An 18,133-nucleotide genomic window follows, 5' to 3' on the forward strand; every position below is an offset into this window, starting at 1 on the left:
ACAATTTAATGATTAATGACTAAAAAAACTAGTGATGTCAATTTCCTTTGTTCTCATCTGGCTCCGGCTCTGTGCTTAAAAACTTTAAACTTTAAAAAGTCCAGTCACAATACTCTATCAGAAAGAAAGAAAGAAATGTTTTATTTAACGACGCACTCAACACATTTTATTTACGGTTATATTGCGTCAGACATATGGTTAAGAACCACACAGATTTTGAGAGGAAACCCGCTGTCGCCACTACATGGGCTACTCTTTCCGATTAGCAGCAAGGGATCTTTTATTTGCGCTTCCCACAGGCAGGATAGCACAAACCATGCCTTTGTTGAACCAGTTATGGATCACTGGTCGTTGCAAGTGGTTTACACCTACCCAGTGAGCCTTGCGGAGCACTCACTCAGGGTTTGGAGTTAGTATCTGGCTTAAAAATCCCATACTCGACTGGGATCCGAACCCATTACCTACCAGCCTGTAGAACGATGGCCTAACCACGACACCACCGAGGCCGGTCAATACTCTATCAGAGTCCGAGACTTAAATGTCATGGTGTGTGATGTCGTTACAGATTAGAGTGTAGACTCAGAAAGTAAGCTACGCAAGGGATCCGAAGGTATGATGAATTTCATTGGCAAGCCTCACAAAAGTAAAAGAATATCGTCTTTAATTACACCTCAGAACTCTTTTAAAATACCGGCATAGCCATTTTGTGCTGACAGACAGAGAGAAAACCACTGTTGTCACATAGGTTACTACTACTAAACACGCATTCTGAGAGTAATTCTAAAGCAATACATGTCCCTTACTGGGCCCAACACATTTTCTTATCTCCTAAGTTCAAGGGCCATAACTCTATGACAAATGGGTAAATCACCATGAAAGCTAAATTTGATCAGTAACAGGTACATGATAAAGCTATACACAAAACTTCAGCTCAATACTTTGAGGTATTTGCAACAAAACAAAAACCCTCCAGAGAACAAATGTTTGTATCTCGTAAGTTAAAGGGCCATAACTCTGTCAAAAATAGGTAAATCCCCATGAAACTCAAACTTGATCTGTAAAAGTACTCAATAAAGCTACATACAAAATTTCAACTCAACTGTATGTGGGACAGAAGGACAGACAGACAGACAAATAAAAAGAGAGGGAGACAGAAGGACAGAGATGAAACCTATAGCTCCCTCTGTTTGGACCAGTTGGAGACTAATAAGCAGGGGATGGATCTTTTATATCCATTTTTCAATAAACAGGATAGTGCATACCACAGTCTTTGACATACCAGTGACCGGCTTCAGTAGTCTCATGGTTAAGCCATCAGACATAAGGCTGGTAGGTACAGGGTTCAAAGCCCGGTACCAGCTCCAACCCAGAGCAAGTTTTAGCAATTCAATGGGTAGGTGTAAGACCACACCCTCTTTTCTCTCACTAACCACCAACAACTAACCACCTGTCCTGGACAAACAGCTGAGGTGTGTGCCCAGGACAGCGTGCTTGAATCTTAACTGGATTATAAGCACGGAAATAAGTTGAAGTGAAATGAAATGATATATCAGTCAATGGCGTAGGAATCAAAAGTGTGTGTGTGGGGGGGGGGGGGGGGGGGGGGGGAGGTGCCACACAGTTATATATTTAAATACATGTATAAATATATAAATACAGTGAAACCTCTCAAAACCAGACCCTCTGTAAACTGGAATTCCCTAAAAACCAAACATTTTTCATGGTCCCTTTTTAAATATCTGTACAGAAAAGAACCTCTCTAAACCGGATACCCCTTAAAACTGGACTTTTTACTTGGTCCCAAGGGTGTCCGGTTTAGAGGATTTTCACTGTATATAAAAACCATCACTGCTGCTACAAAGTGGGTGGGGGGTGGGCACATGCCTCCTTGCACCCACCCCTACTTCCTATGCTAGTGCCAGTCATTGGGCACTTGTTGGGATGCAGAAATTGAAGACGAGCCTCTCAACAGAGGTCACCCCTCTTACTATGAGAGGACGACACCCAGATCCTACATTGTTAACTACTTACTGTCTGCGTATTATAACTGTTTATTAACTCTTCAACTGTCATATCCAGCTCTCACTACACATACATGACTATTAGTAATACATGTACTTGGATCCATGAAGAATCTTCTTCAAGTCCCTGTTAGAATTATTACTTATTAATTTTTAAAATGTCACATATCACAGATTGTATTAATTATCACTATTCACTTGACTAATTAAAATTCAGTTTCTTGTTTTTCGTGAACTAAAATTTCTTCTTCCAGTTCCTGTTTTCTAATCAGCTCCCAGTAAAGACCTCTCTTCTGTTTCAATGACTTGTGAGTTCCTTTCTGAAAATACACAACAAAATAATAATAATATTATATACTTCTTCTTCTTCTGCGATCCCGGCCATGTTAGATGGGTAGTCCGGTATTGTGGACGAAGTCCGCAGTCAGCCTTAGTGACATCGCCGGTCCCCACAGCTTCTCCCTTAGGTCCACTGCACTGGGCCACGTTTGCTGTCGCAGAGTGTCGAAGGTGGGACAGGATTGGAGAATGTGGGCTGGTGTCTGTGGACCAGTACCACATGGGCACTCGTCCATGTGAGAGATTTTCAGCCTGAAGAGATGCGCGAGGAGCTGACAATGTCCTGTTCTTAGCCTGAAGATGATGACCTGTTGTGACCTGTTCAGCTAGTAGATGCCATTCCCTTCAGGCCCTATCTGCAGACGCTGCTTTAGATGGGTCTTGACTTCACCATATGACATTTGGTGGGCAGTTTGCTCCTGTTTGCTGCCCAGCTTGGAGAGTCTGTCATCTTTTTGATTTCCCATAACACCACAGTGGGAGGGGATCCACTGTAACACCAGTTTTGTTTTGGAGCCCAGTGTTTGGAGTTCCCAATATTATATAAAAAGTTTGTTTCACCATATGACATTTGGTGGGCAGTTTGCTCCTGTTTGCTGCCCAGCTTGGAGAGTCTGTCAGCTTTTTCATTTCCCATAACACCACAGTGGGAGGGGATCCACTGTAACACCAGTTTTGTTTTGGAGCCCAGTGTTTGGAGTTCCCAATATTATATAAAAAGTTTGTTTCACCATATGACATTTGGTGGGCAGTTTGCTCCTGTTTGCTGCCCAGCTTGGAGAGTCTGTCAGCTTTTTCATTTTCCATAACACCACAGTGGGAGGGGATCCACTGTAACACCAGTTTTGTTTTGGAGCCCAGTGTTTGGAGTTCCCAATATTATATAAAAAGCTAGTTTGTTTTGTTTAACAACACCACATTGATTTATTAATCATTGGCAATTGGATGTCAAACATTTGGCAATTCTGACATATAATCTTAGAGAAAAACCCACTACATTTTTCCATTAGTAGCAAGGAATCGTTTATATGCACCATTCCAGATTTAGAATAGCACATACCATGAGTTTTGGTATACCAGTTGTGGTGCACTAGCTGGATCCTAGACCGACCACGCATCAGGCGAGTGCTTTACCACTGGGCTATATTCCGACACTACCCAATATAAATACACTATCAACAATACACCATAGACATCTATCATTATTATATACTATTAACATGTATACATATACATGTACACTGTAACATTTTTTATTAAACATCTATCCATTTGGACTACATTGTATCTCTGTTACCAACCTTGGTGGCACGGTGGTTAAGCCATAAGACTACAGGCAGGTAGGTACAGGGTTCACAGCCCAGGACCAGCTCCAGCCCAGAGCGAGTTCTTAAGGGCTCAATTGGTAGGTGTAAGGCCACTACACCCTCTTCTCTCTCACTAAAAACTAACCAACTAACAACTAACCCACTGTCCTCGATAGACAGGGTGTGTGTGTCTAGGACAGCAAATTGAACCTTAATTGGATATAAGCACAAAAATATGTTGAAATAAAAAGTATCTCTGTTTAATAAAAAATCAAGGAAATGTAAGGAATATTTGTTTAACAACACCTGAGAACAATTTAATTCATGGCTATCTAGTGCTTAATGGGTTATTTTGACATTTGACAAATAGAGAGAGAGAGAGAGAATAATCATTTCTAGTCCTATTGTACATGTAGATGGTTTTTCTGACACAACTCTAAAATAATCAATCCTTGGAGAAAGCTTTAGCAAGCTCCAAGCATTTTTTTTTTTGAGATACAACATGTAAGTGTCAGAAGTAAAACCATCTTCAAAAGGACGTGTGCCAGAAATATATTACGCTATTAGAAGGAATGCATGCAGTGTTACACATTATGTGATATCACGTACTACCTTTGCTTACAGAATGACTTAATCAACAGGTAGCCATGACCATCTAACTCTTAAACGAGACCAATTAACCAATGAATAGGGAGCATTACCGCCTAGGGATGTGAGCATGACGTTTTTTGTAGCACAGCTTTCTGGCACCTTTCTAGCAGATGATTGAACTGGAAAAGTTTAAACCCACTTCCATCAGAAAAGCTACTAGTATCTATAAACCAGAAAGGTAATTTTTATATGTACTTTCCCGTAGACAGGCTAGAACACACCACATCCTGTGATGTACCGACCATGGATCACTGGTTGGAACAGGAAAAAAATAGTCTATTGAGAGTGATCGATCATGTGACCCACAGCAACTTTGGTGAGCAATTTACAATTGACTAACAGAGCTACATCCTGCCCCAGCTAGATACCTGTGATTTGTTAATCATCGGCTATTGGATGTCAAACATTTGGTAATTTCACTTATAATTTTAGTGAGGAAACCTGCTACATGTTTCCATTAGCAGCAAGGGATCTTTTATGTATATCATTCCACAGACAGAATAGCACATACCACAGCCTTTGATATACCAGTCATGGTGCACTGGCTGGAATGCCCCAGCATTATTCTGAACACAAACTATTACCTCAACAATCTTTCCATTTGCGACAACAGCAATCAAGTCTGCGTTCCTGATGGTGCTCAGACGATGTGCGATCACGATGACGGTGCGACCTGAAACAGTTGTATACTCAAATGAAGTGAATGTCTCACCTACCACAAAATGTTTCAGTGCATTGTGATAAACATCCATTTATTACATACCCATTCAATCTTACTATAGTGATAGACATTTTCAAACCATGTAATAAGTTTATTTTGTATTACACATATGTGCAATCTGGACCAGAATTTTTAAATGGGGAATTCCCTTTTTCTTTTTACTGCAGTTAGCGCCTTTTATTTACTGACATCATATATGATTTACAACTTACATCACATCGTATTTGAAACATTTGACAAGGCTTCCGCAGAGTATGATTCTTAACGTTAAGCACATCCATGAAAGGAGTTTTGATCATAGATTTAACAAAGTGTTGTTATGATGTTAAATTAAAAGCCGTTTTTGTAAAACATAAAAGAAGGTATGTAATAAATACAGCACTTCACATACATTGTTTTCGCTTCCTATTTATTGCACTCGTTTATTTTGCGAAAGAACATACCACTCGACCGCTACGCGGTCTCATGGTATATATATTCTTGCGTAAAATAAACTTGTGCAATAAATAGGAAGCAAAAACAATGTATGTGAAGTTCTGTATATTTCATACACACTGGTGTAATGCTGCTGTCATTAGAAGTCATTAATATAATATTTCCCAATTCACAAGTTGGCGAAATAACCTGTGAAGACAACTTGTTAACTGGGGAAGGATTTTTTGTCTCCTGTCTCCATCTTCACAATTCGTGGAAAAAATGCAGAACACAAGTAAAAAAAAAGTCCTGGACCATAAGGCATGCATAAAAGGAAGTACTATTTCATTTTGATTTGTACCTGCATGCATCAGAATAGAATGTAATGTTAGTTTGTATGTACGTGCGTGCATGCATGCGTATGTATTATGTTTGTATCTATGTATGTTTACACACGTATGTATATTAATTTTAAGATAAATTGTAAGGCAGTGTATCAGGGCTCCCCAACCCTGGTACTGTCTAATGGTCTGGGGACAATAAAAAAAAAAATAATAATAATAAACTTTTTTAAATAAATATAAAAAATGGCAGAACATGTTGGGGTGTGTGAGGTTGAGCGACAGTGCAGATTGTCTGTAAATCACCTGAACTCTCTCCATTTAGTGAAGTCGTGTTCACAATTTGGAACTTGTGAATTCATGATATTCTAGAGCACCAAATGAACACAGCATAACAGATGATCCATTACAGATCAATAATGTCTCAAACATATGTTGGGTTTCACCTTTCAGACTTGTAAGATTGGCGACTCCATGGCAATGGCCTGGTCACCAAAGCCATACCATTCAATAAAATAAAGGAAGACTGAACTTAATTGTTCTGTAATGTGTTAGGTAACCTAAAACTGATTACTGTGTGACTCATAAGTTAACTGCCGCACAAGTGCCGTAAATAGGTTTGAATTTATTTTAAACCTGGTTTTTTTGAGAATGTGTAACAAAAGGAATAGTACATTTGTGTCCGTTATGATACCATTTATCATACAACTCGTTTTTCAGAAGCTACATATGTTAAGAAACTTGTACAGAAAATAAATGGTATGATATCCAATGGCCACTCATGTAGTATTCTCTATAGGTGCAACTACATTTGACCTCGGACTTATAGTTTGTGAGAAACTGATCTAAACATGAAACTTTAACATTAAACTTTAACACAAACATTGATGCTGCCACGGAAACCTCTATCTTACCTTTTTACTTTGTAAAGGAGAGAAAAAAAAGAATATTAATTAATAATATTTGTAAAAATAATCCACGACACATTTTACTATGGTACCAATCAGAAATACAGCTGCTTTTACTCCATAAATATTTAACAGTGCACCTAAAACAATGAAAACAAATCTATGATCTGAATCCAACCTTTAACCTAGGACATCTTTGTGTGCATATATTTCAATGTTAAACAAATATGTTTCTCTGTTCACTGCTAGGGTGTAGTTAAATACAGAATCAAGTCACTGTTCACTGCTAGGGTGTAGTTAAATACAGAATCAAGTCACTGTTCACTGCTAGGGTGTAGTTAAATACAGAATCAAGTCACTGTTCACTGCTAGGGTGTAGTTAAATACAGAATCAAGTCACTGTTCACCTTTGATGACTCTATCTAATGCTTCTTGTACAACTCTTTCTGACTCTGCATCCAGCGCACTGAAAACAACACAGAAACAGAAAGCAGTCAAAAAACTAAACATTTTAATTATTTTATTAAACACTTTATATAGAGTTATTAAGGTGTGTGTAATATTGAAAAGTAATAATTAAACCACACACCTGACATCATACTATTGATCTAGCTGTAGATATCTTTAACGAACCCTTTGGCCATAGTAGGTTATTTTTCAAGAATCGACAGTTAACAACCGTGTATTCTGCAATACATAGTACAATGGAGTAGCCAGCATGAGGCAGATGAGTCTGAAATTTCCCAAGATATATTTTACTTTTCCCATGACACTGATATTTATTTTACAAGTCTGGCTTTGCCTCAGCGTTTTTTCCTCTCTGGCTATGCCCCAGTAGTGCTTAACAGTAGTTCAAAAGACCAACATAAATACAATATAATACCCTTTACCTGCAACTAATAAGCATTTTCTTCGACTACCCTACATCATGTTTAACTTTCAGAATGAAAGTCAGTGTGAATCAAATACATGTATTAATTTTTGGTCACTCAAACTTTGACCTTCTAACAATTTTGGGGCAGGACGTAGCCCAGTGGTAAAACATTCGCTTGATGCGCGGTCGGTCCAGGAAAGATCCTCGTCGGTGGACCCATTGGGCTATTTCTCATTCCAGCCAGTGCACCACAAATGGTATATCAAAGGCCATGATATGTACTATCCTGTCTGTGGGATGGTGCATATAAAAGATCCCTTGCTGCTAATCAAAAAGAGTAACCCATGAAGTGGCGACAGCGGGTTTCCTCTCTCAATATCTGTATGGTCCTTAACCATATGTCTGATGCCATATAACCGTAAATAAAATGTGTTGAGTGCGTCGTTAAATAAAACATTTCCTTCCTTCCATTTAACAATTTAGAGGTGATTCTATGTACAAGAGATACATGTAAAATAGGCACTGATGGCTAAAAACACTTTTCAGCATTGTTTAGTGACAGACTGGCAGAACTTCTCTATGGTAGACTGTTGTTCTAACCCCCAACCCTTTGATCAGTCATGTTTGTATGATTTGACTTGTCTGCGAGTTCCATGGTCGCCTCATGCAGAACCAGTTGTCAAATAACTCAGACGGTCATTCAGAAATTGAAAAATGAATAAATATGTTCAAACCCATCCATCAATCTGTCTGTCGATGAATAAGAGTTTGTTCCTGATAGTATTTACCATGCAGACACATCTGACCTTGACCTTTAAGGGGTGCTATCACTCATCTTTTCTTTTGCTGGTGGTTTTTTTCTTCTTTTTTTTTAAAGTTTATTATCCCTAGATAAGAAATACAGTAATACTAGGGTTGGGGGCCCTTAAATTAATGTTATAGGATAAACAATATACAAGAATACAAATAATATGTTATGACAGTAATAAACTCATTACCAGAAAAAGGAAAGAAGAAATAAGAGGAGGTAAAATAAACAAATAGATAAAATAATAATAATAATAATAATAATAATAAAAAGAAAAGAAAAATAAATAGTAATAATAATAATAATAATAATAATCATAATCATAAGAAAATAAGAAAAAGATAAGAAAAAAGGAAAGAAAAAAAGGAAATAAATGAAAAAAAACCCACAATAATGATGATAAATAAATTAATAAATAATCCCTTGCTCCACATCAATCCCCTGAGATTAGTTCAATGAGAGTCATTTTTAGCTCCCCTTAAAATGTGAATAATAAAAAGAATACTACAAAGGGATTAGACAGCATCCGGTTTCTAGAGAGTTGTGTTTTAGAAATTAGAAAGGGGTCCGGTTTTAACAGGATTCTGGTTTGTTCAGGGTTGGATTTAGACAGGTTTCACTGTATACATGTATCAGTGCTCAATACTTTAACACCATAAATGGCTCCACATACTCTAAGTTAGAGAAGTAATTGATGGTGAGATCTGACACAGACACTTACATTTAGTTTGCTCTACGCAACTGAAAACTCCTCAGCAAACATGATTTTCCACACTGACTGTCACAAGTAAACAAACTTCGTAGCCTCGGCCACTATGAGAATGATTTTTATTTTATGATGGCTCGCAAGTAAACAACCCTCGTAACATGATTTAAGATGAAAATTAATTTATTAATGGTGGGACGTAGGTTTGATGCACGGTTGGTCTGGGATCAATCCCTGTCAGTGGGCTTGTTCGGTTATTCGTGTTCTAGCCAGTGCACCACGACTGGTACATCAAAGGCCGTGGTATGTGCTATCCTGTCTGTGGGATGTTGCATATAAAAGATCCCTTGCTACTAATGGAAAAATGTAGAGAGTTTCTTCACCAAGACTATATGTCAGAATTACCAAATGTTTGACATCAGATAGTTGATAATTAATAAATCAATGTGCTCTAGTGGTGTCATTAAACAACACAAACTTTTTAATGTTTTTATTTTTTTTATCAGGGCTCACAATTAAACAAACCTGGTAGCCTCATCCAGTATGAGAATGGAGGGGTTCTTGATGAGGGCACGAGCAATGGCAATCCTCTGTTTCTGTCCCCCTGACACGGTGACCCCCCTCTCACCCAGCACTGTGTGGTAACCTTGCGGAAACTGAGTCACAAAGTCGTGAGCGTTTGCCAGCTTGGCCGCCTCCATCACCTACAACAAGAAAGGACTGCTTGTTCAAACATTTGACTTATTAAAGGTGCTATCACAGTTTCAATTCCTGTAACTATATTTACATTTATTTCTAACAAATAAAACTAAAATTATTTCGATCCCATACATACATAAATACTGTAAAACGGGTGTAAATTTTCGCAATATTGAAAGTACAGCCTTCTCATGGTTTTTAATTTTCGTGGTGGGCAAAAATTTAAAAACAAATTGCCACATGTACAGAATTCTATTTTGGTACATACTTGATAGTATCCCATTCTAAGTGACTACTGGTGAGTGCTGCAATCACACATCTTTTAGGCCTATCCACGAGCATGGCACATAATATTAAAGAATGAAATCCCAAATGTGGTTAAATCAACACTCCAGCAAGTGAGAAGAAATAAAGACAAACACTTGTGCTATTTGTTAAAGATGTCTCAGCTGTTTTGTTCCTGTACGCCAGTACTGAAAAAAGCTATGGTCTTGTGGTTGACATTTACTGGAACTTTACAAAACAAGTTACTGTCTCTTATTTTGATTGGCCAGTTTAAAATAGAAAGCAGTACTGAGTGAGAAGCACATTGTCTAAATTCTATTTTGGAACAATAACAAAACAAACTTTGTTATTTGTTTCGTAGCAGTTGGCTGTGTTTTGTGTTTATTGTCTTACCATATTGGTAGCACAAGTATTGTGAGTAAATGTACTGTATTGCATTTGTCTTCTTCTTGTTTTTTCTTTTTAGTAATTAGGCCTATTCGTGTAAGTGTAATTTTCACAGTTAACTTAAAAATGCGAAAATTACAAAAACTGTAATAATACCCATTTTACAGTAATACATATTAAATGAATATAGCAACATTGTAATGTTTGACTAGATTCCTGTCTATCACATCGTAACAAATCATATTAAATCGGCAAATCCACAAAATCTTACAAGTTTTGGGCATCAAATGACCAATATGGTAATCATCTAAGTAAAACATACCTCAACATCTGTCGCATCAGGTTTACCATAACGTATGTTCTCCATCACAGATGTTGCAAACAAAACAGGTTCCTGAAAAAATATTCAATATCAATAAACACTTACATTAATCATAAATAAATTAAAACCATTAACCATAGTCACTACTAATGGATAAATGTACCAGGTTTCAACAGCCGATGATTAATAAATCAATGTGCTCTAGTGGTGTCGTCAAACAAAAAGTAAAGTTTGTTTTATTTAATGACACCACTAGAGCACATTGATTTTTTTATCTTATCATCGGCTATTGGACGTCAAACATATGGTCATTCTGACACTGTTTTTAGAGGAAACCCGCTGTCGCCACATAGGCTACTCTTTTTACGACAGGCAGCAAGGGATCTTTTATTTGCGCTTCCCACAGGCAGGATAGCACAAACCATGGCCTTTGTTGAACCAGTTATGGATCACTGGTCGGTGCAAGTGGTTTACACCTACCCATTGAGCCTTGCGGAGCACTCACTCAGGGTTTGGAGTCGGTATCTGGATTAAAAATCCCATGCCTCGACTGGGATCCGAACCCAGTACCTACCAGCCTGTAGACCGATGGCCTGCCACGACGCCACCGAGGCCGGTTCGTCAAACAAAACAAACTTTTAAAACATTTTATATGAAACAGAAAAGGTAGATGTCTTTAAAACTATTTTCAGTGCCTTTAAATAGAAATATGTTAAGTACTCTATCATAAACATAAAAGTGTTGGAATCTATTTGTAGCTCAGATGGTAAAGCACTCGTCCGAGTTGCTTGGGTCATAGGATCAAATCTCCCCAGTGAATCCATTCTCTGATTAGGTTATTTCTATCCCCAACCAATGCCCAGAGACTGGTAAATGTATATCAAAGGCTATGGTATGTGCTGTGCAGTCTGTGAGAAAGTGCATATAAAAGGCCTTGCTGCTATTGAGAAAATGTGGTGGGTTCCCTCAAAGACTACCTGTATAAGCCTGAAGTATCAAATGTTTGACATCCAAATTCCTCATGTGCTCTATCGATGTGATTAAAAAAAACTAAAAAAATTTTTTAACATTTAAGATCTTTTAGAAAGTACCAAAATACATTTATCATAAACATACACAAGAAAATGCAAACAGCAGACTCGGGGAAAGAGGAAGTACTGACACCCACCCTCAAAGTGGGGGTTGGATATCAAGTTATAGACATCAATTTCAGGTGACCATTACACTGGGAAGGAAGGAAATGGTTTATTTAATGATAAACTCAACACATTTTATTTACGTTTATATGGCGTCAGACATATGGTTATGGACCACCACATATTGAGGGAGAAAACCTGCTGTTGCCACTTCATGGGCTACTCTTTTCGATTAGCAGCAAGGGATCTTTTATATGCACCATCCAATAGACATGTTAGCACATACCACGGCCTTTGGCTGGAGCGAGGAATAGCCCAATAGGCCCACTAATGGGGATCGATCCCAAACCGAACGCTTTATCACTGGACTACGTCTCGTCCCCCATTACACTGGTATAAATCTTTATCCACGTGACCACAGGTCTGTGACAAAAATGATCACATTGTTTTCACTAATTGTAGTTTTCTGTCCATATGCTAGTTACAGAAAACCCAAAGTAACAAAAGATTTCTTGAGTTTACATTTGGTAAAATGTTTGACTTAAACATCAGCTCCACATGACTGAGACTGTCAGCAGCTGGGAAAGGAAAAGAATATTTGTTTAACAACACCTCAGCACATTATAAACTAGGGTATCTGGGCCCATGCTTATAAAACTTTTTAGTCTGGACTAAGTTTTGAATGACGTTCACGCACACAATTTGTATGGCACTGATTTTAAATGTTTATGAGCACAAGGCCTGGTGTCTAATCAATGGTTATTTGACATTTGGTCAACAGAAAGAGAGGAAACCTGTCACCACCATAAAGAAAGAAATGTTTTATTTAACGACACACTCAACACTTATTATTTACGGTTATATGACGTCTGACATATGGTTAAGGACCACACAGATATTGACAACCCACTGTCGTCATTTCATGGGCAACTCGTTTAGCAGCAAGGGATCTTTCATATGCACCATTCCACAAAGGATAGTACATACCACGGTCTTTGTTACACCAGTTGTGGAGCACTGGCTGGAATGAGAAATAGCCCAAAGGGCCCACCGACGGGAATTGATCCTAGATTGATCGCGCATCAGCCGAGCACTGTATCACTGAGCTATGCCCCGCCCCCACCATAAAGAGTGCTGCTATTAATAAAGCAGCAAGGGATCTTTTATATAATGACAGGCATACGCTACAACAGCTTGTTCTGAATGTGCACGTAAAACCCTATGACATGACATGACATCTTTTATATGCATTTTCCCATAGACAGGACAGCACCAGCAGTGGGGCACTGATTGAGATGGGAATAAACCGGAGTCCACTGAGGATGAAGGATCCTATGATTCATCACACTCTACCACCGAGATAGATACATCCGACCCCATCAGTAATAAACCGGAGTCCACTGAGGATGAAGGATCCTATGATTCATCACACTCTACCACCGAGATAGATACATCCAACCCCATCAGTAATAAACCGGAGTCCACTGAGGATGAAGGATCCTATGATTCATCACACTCTACCACCGAGATAGATACATCCAACCCCATCAGTAATAAACCGGAGTCCACTGAGGATGAAGATTCATCACACTCTACCACCGAGATAGATACATCCAACCCCATCAGTAATAAACCGGAGTCTACTGAGGATGAAGGTTCCTATGATTCATCACACTCTACCACCGAGATAGATACATCCAACCCCATCAGTAATAAACCGGAGTCCACTGAGGATGAAGGATCCTATGATTCATCACACTTTACCACCGAGATAGATACATCCAACCCCATCAGTAATAAACCGGAGTCCACTGAGGATGAAGATTCATCACACTCTACCACCGAGATAGATACATCCAACCCCATCAGTAATAAACCGGAGTCCACTGAGGATGAAGGATCCTATGATTCATCACACTCTACCACCGAGATAGATACATCCAACCCCATCAGTAATAAACCGGAGTCCACTGAGGATGAAGGATCCTATGATTCATCACACTCTACCACCGAGATAGATACATCCAACCCCATCAGTAATAAACCGGAGTCCACTGAGGATGAAGGATCCTATGATTCATCACACTCTACCACCGAGATAGATACATCCAACCCCATCAGTAATAAACCGGAGTCCACTGAGGATGAAGGATCCTATGATTCATCACACTCTACCACCGAGATAGATACATCCAACCCCATCAGTAATAAACCGGAGTCCACTGAGGATGAAAGATCCTATGATTCATCACACTCTACCACCGAGATAGATACATCCGACCCCATCAGTAATAGGGAAACATAGCAGAAACACAGAATCTACTGTCAGGCTATGAAAGATCAACACAGATGGTAATGGGAAAAGGGAAAAAAACTTTAAAAACAAACAATAACTATATACCTGGTTGATGAATCCCATTGCTTTCCCCCGTAGCCATGATGGATCTAAAGTCCTGATGTCCTTGCCATCTAGAGTTATCTTCCCATTAGACACATCATAGAACCTTTCCAAGAGAACAGCAACAGTTGACTTTCCTGAACAGATTTAACACCGCAGATTACATGTAGGTAAGCATTTTAATCACTTAGCACAAGTGTAATAGTACAGAGGTAATGTTTGTATTCTGCTATGTATGTAGTAAAAGTAATCTTTATGATTATTTGATATATATATCATATGTGCATCACTGATAGTATTTCCAATTGTTAAATGCAATTTATAAAGTGAGTATTTCTCGTGGAAATACAATTATATAATTTAGTTATTATCCATATGTAATTACACTACTTTCCCTCTACTCAACTGTATAATTTAGTTCCTTTGTATTTAGTATAACAATTTAGTTACATATGCAATTAAATTACTAAATCTCGAATTCTGTATTTAGTACTTTATACACTAAAGTAAAAATCCATCATTACAACTGGTTTATAATGGGTAAAATATATATTTTAAAATTATTTTCTTTTCATATACATAATTTCTTTTGAACATAGAAAGTAACCAAATTACCTCCCCCTGACAATCCAACTAGCGCAACAACAGTGCCCCCTGGGACTGACAGATTGAAGTCACGCAGCACGGTCTGAAAGAATCATTTGTGGGCTTTTGAAAGTGTTATTTATTTATTTATTACATTAAAATAAAATACATTACATTTACACTAAATCAACCAATCTCATTTATTACTTATTAAACATTAGAAGACACACAGATATCCAGTTTTGCCACTTACAAAATTTGCCAATTATTAATTTTAAAAAAGACAAATTGGATCTTTATATGATTAAATTTCTGTTTCATTAATTACACTTTAACGTCATCCCTGTGGTCCAACAGTACAAATGCGAGTTTGTTAATTCTCGATGAACGTAAAAGTAAGGTTGTCAGAGAATGGCATATCTTATAACATCACTTTATGTTAGTATTTTGTCATTATTGAGATTTATTTAATTTAATTATAAGGATTGTCTGCTATTTCTTTTATGCTCAACTGGGTATGAATTAAAAAATAATAATTTGCAAAATAATGCGTGAATGGCTTTGCCAATTCACTCAATTTGCAGATGATTTTGTTTTTGTTCATTAAACCCTGATGAACATAAAAGAAATAAAAGACAATCCTTTTGAAAGACATAGTTTCATATAATGCATGACTGTCCATAGCAAAATACACTTGATTACTTAAAAACTTATTAATAAGTATGACTGTCGTACTTGATCAGATCGGGTCGGGTACGAGAAAGTCACATCTTCGAAGTTTATATTTCCTAACACACTGTGGAATGGTATCGTCTCTCCACCCTTCAGAGGGATGTCAGGTTTTGCATTGATGAACTGAAATAATAAAACAACAGACTTACCAAAGTATTTACAAAGAGTAGGTGACAGTGTACAACATGATGTGACTAAAATTTATTTTTTTAAAAAAACCCACGTTTTACAATACAAGACAATGGTTATGAACATTTTGACAATGTGTTTGACTCTTCGTAGCTGCCAATTATACAGTATGTTGAGGTATTATTAAACAAACAGTCCTTTAGTTTCCTAATTCATCAACAATTACCAGGTAGTCCAGTTAGGTAAGTTTTGTTATTCTTGTTATTGTTATTGGTACTTAGTCCGAGTATCAGTGAAGAAACAACACTGCCACCTCTACAACCCATCCCTTGCAAATTCATATGATCAACTTAATACATTGTACATGTAAGTAGTAAATTCACATCTTGACTACAAAGACATCAGATCATAAGAAGATAACACAGGTATAACATTTCTGTATACACAAAAGACCCATACATTAGCCCATCATTACTGCAATATTACATACAATTCACGCAGGTACAGCAATGATAAGATGAAAGCAAGAAGACAAACCTCAAACACTCGAGCTCCTGCTCCGATTCCTCTAACTACCTGGCCAAATAACAGTGACATGTGAGCTAGAGATCTAAAAATATAAATAAATAAAACATTTTAAAAGAAAAAAAGCATAAATAAACCACAAGAGAAAGAAATAATACAATAAAAAATAAAATAAAAAAATATATACAGTGGACTCTGTCTAAACCGGATTCTGTGTAATCTGGATTTCTGCGTAAACCGGTCAATTTCTAAAGTTCCGTCCAGCTACCGTTTATCGCTTAGGTATAAATCTCTGCCTAATCCGTACTCTGTCTACTCCGGACTCCGGATCAAAAATCAAGAACGAAAGTACCGTTCATGCATTAATTACCTCTGTCTACACCGGATTGGGATTTGACTGAACGTCGGGCTGCTTAATTAGTTGAACAATGATCGTCAATTGCCAAGTAATCAGGACGCCAAATAAAAAATGTAATCATACACGTGTGAAGTTTACTCTTATTGCGGTAGGTCATTAATCAATCGGATTAATATTAGTGTGTGTGTTGATACCTGCCTGATTTCACTCTTATGAATTCGGTGAGTTATACTTGTCAACCTAACGCATGTATAAATAGGTGCGAATCGCTCGTATATTTTGTGTTATCTTATTTCATTTATAATGGCGGAACGACCCCAAAAACAGCAACATATCGAACTTTCGTTGGAAACTAAAGTCAAATTAATACAAGAATTTGATTCAAATCCAGTCAAAACATGGGATCAAATGTCATTGTCGATCATTCAAGAGCCATAACTCTGGGTGAACTCTGTCTAAACCGGTCCTCTATCTAAACCGGACTATTTCGATAGTACGAAGTGAGTCCGGTTTAGACAGAGTCCACTGTATATGTATACATCTGTAGTGGGGATAGCCCTTTTTCTCCAGTCTGGGACCAATTCTCAATCTCTGAGACAGAAATTATTTTTTAAAAACATGTGTTTGCTTGTCCCAGTTTTGTCATTCTTGTCAGTCCAAAGCACCTGTCCATTTCTATCATTAGAACAATTTCCTATTCGTCAAATGGACCGGCCTGCCCAGACATCATTATCTTGTGCATAAAATAATAACAAATAAATAAATAGTGGTCGATATGACCAGTGTTTCAGACATCAGTGATTTTAAAGTCTGCCATAAGTCAGACCTTCAGTAGTATCAATTCACTGCTGGTCACGAGATTAAACAGACATTAACAATAGCACCATTCTGGGTGAGAAAGCTATTGAGGTACTACACTCAAATAAAAACAAAGGACCCAGAGTTTGCAACTGGTTACAATCAACACCTACATTTGTAGCTGTCAACACCTCTGTCGGGTCGACTGTCCAAGTCCCAGGTAAGATATGCTTTTGTGAAATACAAACTGCTTCAAATAGCATAAAATATACTGAAATAATCTATAAATGTATTTATTGGTGACTGTTCAATGTAGTGTATCCAATAATTATAAAGGACTTTGAAATTAAAAAAAGGTTTCCACCTTTTTTGTTACAAGTGGTAGTCAGTAGACTAGCTACACCGGCTATCTCTAGAGCTAGTAGAGTTCAAATGTCATCCAATCAGCAACAAGGTTATTCATTGTTTTGTCTAATCATGTGCTAGCTCAAGCTGTCGAATGCTTCAACAGTGTCAATCTTTCAGGACACTGTACTGAATACTCATACTTTTTATACATATGTATACTGGGAGTTAAAATTCCTAACTTTTATTCCTTTTTTTATATATTATTTATGCCATTATGTAAAATATATACAATTTGTTTGGGTTTTTTGCTGATGTGATCAAACATTTTTTTCTTTCATGTT

The 18,133-nt window shown here is 37.6% G+C and overlaps 1 protein-coding gene across 1 annotated transcript in view; it reads right to left on the reverse strand.

Moving 5' to 3' along the window:
- Positions 1-2,035: 2,035 nt before the first annotated feature.
- The window catches only part of LOC121381230 (mitochondrial potassium channel ATP-binding subunit-like), a 41,179-nt gene continuing 25,081 nt past the window's right edge, over positions 2,036-18,133 (reverse strand). Inside the window, exons 10-18 of the mRNA XM_041510448.1 lie at positions 16,301-16,373; positions 15,638-15,757; positions 14,933-15,005; positions 14,321-14,454; positions 10,784-10,855; positions 9,616-9,794; positions 7,110-7,168; positions 4,903-4,991; positions 2,036-2,341 (exon numbers count right to left, since the gene is read on the reverse strand). Of these exons, the coding sequence (XP_041366382.1) occupies positions 2,228-2,341; positions 4,903-4,991; positions 7,110-7,168; positions 9,616-9,794; positions 10,784-10,855; positions 14,321-14,454; positions 14,933-15,005; positions 15,638-15,757; positions 16,301-16,373 (913 nt within the window). The 3' untranslated portion in view covers positions 2,036-2,227. The remainder of the gene's footprint in view (positions 2,342-4,902; positions 4,992-7,109; positions 7,169-9,615; positions 9,795-10,783; positions 10,856-14,320; positions 14,455-14,932; positions 15,006-15,637; positions 15,758-16,300; positions 16,374-18,133) is intronic.

The sequence above is a fragment of the Gigantopelta aegis genome, chromosome 9 (genome assembly GCF_016097555.1).
Source record: "Gigantopelta aegis isolate Gae_Host chromosome 9, Gae_host_genome, whole genome shotgun sequence".
Classification (NCBI taxonomy): Eukaryota; Metazoa; Mollusca; class Gastropoda; order Neomphalida; family Peltospiridae; genus Gigantopelta; species Gigantopelta aegis.